The sequence below is a fragment of the Lactuca virosa genome, chromosome 4 (genome assembly GCF_052849685.1).
Source record: "Lactuca virosa cultivar CGN04683 chromosome 4, Lactuca_virosa_CGN04683_v6, whole genome shotgun sequence".
Classification (NCBI taxonomy): domain Eukaryota; kingdom Viridiplantae; phylum Streptophyta; class Magnoliopsida; order Asterales; family Asteraceae; genus Lactuca; species Lactuca virosa.
The window spans coordinates 63611520-63617871 of record NC_136429.1 but is presented as its reverse complement, the minus strand read 5'-3'; the positions used below and the strand labels follow the sequence as shown (position 1 = coordinate 63617871).

Genomic DNA, 6352 nt, shown 5'->3' with positions numbered 1-6352 from the left:
ACCACCTGATAGACCTACCTTACTTTGTGACAACTTAAATGCTATTTTCTTGAGCCAAAATTCCATTGCACATAAACGAGCTAAACATATAGACATTGATCATCATTTTCTTCGTGAACTTGTGTTGTTTGGAAAGTTGCATACAAAATTTGTTCCTACCAAGCTTCAAGCTACTGATATTTTCACCAAAACCATTGCCTAGACCACTCTTTTAAAAGTTTCGGGAGCAACTAGGAGTTCGTCCACCACTTGTACGCTTGAGAGGGGGGGGGGGTGGTATTGGAGATAAATCCCCTATATAATTAGCTTTTTTGTTTCCTATATTTGATTATTTAGTTACCTTGTATATCTCCTACAATTATGTTGTATCTTGTATATAATCTCGTTTAATGATCAATAATATTCAAGGGGAACATTTATCCCACTCCTACAGTAGGAGATTTACTTGGGAAATAAAACAATTAATTACCAGGTACCAGCCTTAATCCTACAACGAAACATGAAGAATACAAACAATTCATATCTATACATCTGTGTCCTTAAGACTTTAACCATTATATTGTTTTCATACTCGTCGATCAACCATTAAGCAATAAATTCAATCAAGCATTAAGCAATAAATTCATCATTATGTCATTCCACCAATCTATCGGGCCGGGCAAGCACCAATGCAAACAATCATTTTGAACTTCCGAATCCGTTTCTTTCCCATCAAAAGGATGAAACACGCGATACGGGCCTGGGTGACCATCAGGCCTCAACAGCGATAAACGGGTCGTATCAAACAGTCTCAAACCCGACCCGTTTATTACCTGTTTAGCATTCTCAAATTCTTCCAACTCAACATCTCTCATTATCATATCAATATCTCTCATATCTATCTCACCATCTTTAAACGGGCACGTTCGGTTACAATACCCACCCGTATTCCATTCACCGTTCTCAAAGTGATCAGGGGTAGTTGACCGGAATAAAACATTGACTTTTCGATTCGATTTTGTAAAAAAATCGAAAACCGTACGGAGTGATTTTCGATACGCGTATTCGAACTCGATTTCTGATATGTTTTCGTTTTTACAGTTATGACACCCGATGATAGTGGCATTTTCGTAATATATTGCAGTTTTCAAGAACCATTTTCCACCTGCAATCATGATGTCGTTGTAGTCGTTAAATTGGTTAGCCCAAATTAGGTCCAGTTCATCGAGATGAAGCTCGATTGGACCCATGGAATGCCCATCGTTGTCTTCATATATATTTGCTTTTGTTAAAAAAGGCGACCAGATTACTGAAAGCGTGAAGTTATGCGACTTGAAGAACCATTTTTTGGTTCTGTATTCTTCATCGTGATAGACTTCATCGGCTTCTTCAATCTGAGAAAGAATACAGAGTAATGATTGAACGTGGTTGCGGGAGATTGAATCTCCGATGAACGCCATTGATTTGTTTTTCATGAAATTTAGAAAGATTATGGGGTCGAATGGTGGGAGGTTGCAGTCGGTGGGACTCCACCGCCAGTAGAGGTAATCGGAATCTGGACGGCCGTTTTTCATACAGTTTTGATGCGGTTCGATGGTGTTGCAGGTGTAGTTGGTGTATCGTGGACCGGTTGCATCCCTGATCCATTCTCCGGTGAATACGTCACATTCCGTTGAACCTAAGTCATGAATTCAATGCTAATGTGACTTATTTGTCATGCAATAAAATTCTTATTGAATGTTCCAAATTAAATTATGTCGTTTTCTCAAAACTTTAATCCAAAAAAGTAAATGCGTGTATCTTCCGGATGATGTTTGTGAATAAGATCAATCGTACTTTTACCTATTATACTGATTGTGAAATCAATTTTGATGATCTTAAAATGGTAAAGAAAAAGTGAAATCAATCATGCATGTTAATTAGCGAAAACATAGATAGTTAATCAATTTGATACCTTCGTGAGTACTGTTGTTATTCACCGGGGATTGGTCGGAGAGTGTAAAATTAGCCACCAGCAGCAGCTGTGGCGATGGCAATTTTCCGTCGTCATCTCCATCAATGAAGCCGGAAATCTGAATCGAACTTGAGAAATAGAAGCGAAAAGCAAATCCGATAAGAATCAAACAAATAGCAATCTTAACAAACACTTGATTCCGCCATTGGGTGGATGTAATTTGACTGTTGTTCATATCAACTTTCATCTTCTTCATTATGATTTTTTGGGAGAGAGATGATGCAAACGTCAACAGAACATCAAATTCAGAGTTTTCTCTTTCTAAAACAGAAGGAGAGAGAGGGAAAGGGTCTGGGGTTTGGGGGTGGGTTCAGGGGTGTATTCAAGTTGGGTAAAAGGTGGCCTGAACTTGTTCTTGATGAAAGGAGAGTTAAAACTAGAAAACTTGTGCATTATCGATTGTACATTAAGCTTTAACTATTGTAAAGATTGCTTTATCAAAAGTATCATGTATATTAGCACTAGCCGTTGTGCATTACCAATTGTACATTATTCATCACAATAAAATTTAAATTTATAATTTACATATTTATAAGAAAAAACTGAAAAAGTTTATAATTAAGTGTCAATCTTGATTTGGTCGTGTTATCGATATTTTGTTAATTCGTATGTTTGCTTTATGATATTGATAATTCTGATGTTAATATAAAATTATAAATATACTTTTGAATAACATTTTATTTAATATAAAAATTATAAATACTAATCTCGTCGTCTTCCGATCAACAGTGTCATTTATGAAAATTAGTTGAAAAGTCGACATCCAAAAGTAAATTCACGTCCATTTTCGCCAGCTCCCGAGTTCTACGTTTCTAACCAATTTTATATATTTAAATAATGTGAAATAAATGTTATAATTACTGTTTATTTGAATAATCAAAAACTTCAATAAGCAGCAAACTGTCATTGACCCAAATTGTCAAATCTAAATGCAGCAGTCCTACACCTACTCATGAAGGCCTGTGTTTGTTTTATTTATTTATTTATTTTTTGTCCGGTTATATACGAGTAAATTAGGTAAACAAACTATTGGGACTTTTTACTATGATTACCTTTTAAACAATTATTAAAAAATATCATCAAACTAGTAAATACAGCTTTACTAAATAGTGATATAACAGTTTGTTTAAGGTTGTGTTTGATCTAGCTTATTTTTCGAGCTTTTTTATTTTGTCGTGTTTGGTAAGCCAAAAAGTAGCTTATAAACTAGCTTTTTGAAAAGCTACTTAGACTAGCTTTTTAGAAGCTTTTTAAAAAATTTTCAAATACACCCCTTAATTAATTATAGAAACACATACTCCTACATGTCTTTTTATGTAATTTTATATATTTCAACTAACTTTTCAGCTAGCTTTACCAAATGTTATTTTTTATCAGCTAGCTTTTCAGTTATCAACTAGTTTTTTATTTAACAGCTAGTTTTTCAGTTAATACGCCAAACATAGCCTAAATGGTATTCGCGAACTAAGATCAAAATTACTTACAATGTTAATTTATGTGAATTATACGTTTAACAAATTCCTCACCACTTTCTCATATTTTTCTACTTAATGAAGCTTTATTCCAAGTGTCTTCATTTTGATAAAATGTTTGCTAGGTTATCCAAGAAGGCCGAAAAAAAATTGCAAATGCTTTCATACCAACACACTTGATTACCATTGTGAAGATAAATAATGTTATTGCTCCATGCTTAACTTATTCCCGCTCATATAAACGATTTTATCGTGATGGAACATTTACACCAATGATGTCTAATTATACGTTGGCTTTTAATCTTCTATGAAGAGTTGTAAAGCAAGCCGCACATAAGTGCCATGAAATTATTGCACATGGAGACGATATCTCTAAATATTATTCAAAGAGAAACCTTATGACATCATCTTAAATAATCTGGACATTTGATTGTATTTCAATCTTATTTTTTCCACCCTTAGATCAAATTGCTGACATCATCTTCCCCATAAGGAATGTATTTAATTCTAATAAATGTTTTCCAATCGTCAAACAATAACTTACATTCGTTAAAATGGAATGTATTTAATTCCAATAAAAGTTTTCCATATTTTAAATCTTGAATTTCCGGTTATGAAGATTTTAATATGGTTAAGTTTTAAAGCATATTACTAACAAACCATTTCAATCAAGGCATTAATATCAACCATTAATATAAATCCGTTTATATTAGTAAACCATTAATATAAAATCTATTTTTATTAGGAAATCATTAATACCAAAAAATCATATTCAAATTATCACATACATATACGATTCATCCTTGAATCCGTGACTCACACTTATTTTCAATCGTTTCTTTTCTTCAAACCTTCTCCTACAACATCATTCTTATTGCTTATAACTTCCATCATCATTCTCTACTTCAAACATTCATTCTTGTGCACTAGAAGGTCAATACCTTCTTTCGCTTTTTATATATTTTTTTCGATTATTTTTTTTTGTTCCTATATCAAATATATATATATATATATATATATATATATATATATATATATATATATATATATATATATATATATTCATATATTTCGATTTTCTTTGTCACAAATTACATAAAAATCAGTTAACTACTTTTCTGAAACTTTTCAAATAAACAGGAAAAGATATTACGTACCTTTAACAAAACATAAATTAACTATCTTGGGAACTGACATTAATTACGAAAATGTTACTTTTATATATTAGAGATGATTATGATTTTTTTTTTAATTTTTATGTCATAAGAATCCGGTTAATTTTGGCATGATTTTAAAATATCATTGAAATTATTATGTTTTTGTATATCATACCAACCTACTTTTTTATCTTTATATAGTAACAATAAAATTTATAAATTTACACAACAAATATACATATTTCGAATTTTGTAATATTATTATACCTTACAAAATACAAATCTCTCCAAAATAATTTTCGCCATTAATTTCATACATAATTTCACCAAATTTAAATTTGTATTTTCTTTATATAAAAATTTTTAATGATCCCGATTTTTTTCCTCCAAAAGTATATCAAGCATTTACGTCTTAGATAATGTTGCCCCATTATACTTTCCAAAAATATATCTGTTTAATGAGAAATTTAATTTAATGAAGGAAGTAAATGTTAATTAAAACGAGATATATATTCCATAATTATTACACGGGTTTATTAAAAAAAATTAATATCAAGGTGTAAACATTAAGCATTTTTAAAGTAAAATTTCAGAATACATACAAACGATGATGTTGTACAATGAAATATAAAATTGAATAGACTGAAAAAAAAACTATTAAGACAGTCAATCTTGAAAATAACATAGTTATGAAAAATTATAACGTAAGATAAAAATTATAAGATATTATGAGATTTGTAAAAAGTACAATTAGTAAAAGCGTTACGATTATTAGAAAAAAATAAGACCGTTAAGATTAGTAAAAATACAATATATAAACTAAATTATCACAATAGTAATGAAATGTCATTATTTGATATTTCATATAATTAAAAGATATACCAAAATTACATTGATGATATACTAAAATTATTCAAAGTTGCGCCAAAACTAATGCAAAGTTTTTGCGAACACCAAATAAATAAGAACAAACATAAAAACTAGTACTTATATTCATAATCAATTTAAAATAAACCAATCATGATTTAGAAAAGAATCTTCATTGATGATATACTAAAATTAAATCCACATAACATTTAACATTCTATAAATTATATTATATGACTTTATTTGAATAAATGAAACAGTTGTCAATATTTAATGGAGTGGAAAAAACGGTATATTTGTTGTCAATATATGTTTAAATTAGGTAGCATTATTATGAAAGGAACGTCTAATTAAAATGTTTATAACTATATAACAATATCATAACTGTATGAGACGAGGAAGGTCGTTCAACTAATAAAACAAAAAATGTTGTCTACAAAGAGGTCCTTCAATAATTATAGATATTTATCGTTTTCAATGTATTTTCTACACATTTCAATAATACCAATAACCATATTTTTTTTTTATATAATCATTATGCAATATCTGTAGACAATTATATGTTTTTTTATGTGTTTCCTGCGTTTAACGCTGACTATAATCTAGTAATAAAACAAATTGAAAAAAATGAATTACCAATATTAAAAAGGAAGTTAAAGTTGCGGAAACTAGATATCTTATACTACTCTCGACTGCTCGAAGAGTTTCACATTAGACAAGGTTTTACTTATTGCGAAAAATCACTTTGTTATATTTTTGGAAACTATAAAAATAGAATTAGTTAGTTATTTAGTAGTTTATTAATTAATGTAATATGTATTTTAATATTTAACCTTTATTTTTATAAAATTAAGATCCAAATG

At 29.7% G+C, this 6352-nt stretch overlaps 1 protein-coding gene across 1 annotated transcript; it reads right to left on the bottom strand.

The window, feature by feature from the left end:
• Positions 1–382: 382 nt before the first annotated feature.
• Positions 383–2324, bottom strand: LOC145104914 (protein trichome birefringence-like 25). The gene is made up of 2 exons (XM_079042074.1): positions 1934–2324; positions 383–1657 (listed from the first exon to the last, which is right to left on the bottom strand). Exons 1-2 carry the CDS (start codon positions 2187–2189, stop codon positions 603–605), a joined length of 1311 nt encoding a protein of 436 aa, XP_078898200.1. The 5' UTR covers positions 2190–2324; the 3' UTR covers positions 383–602.
• Between the last annotated feature and the right edge of the window lie 4028 nt (positions 2325–6352).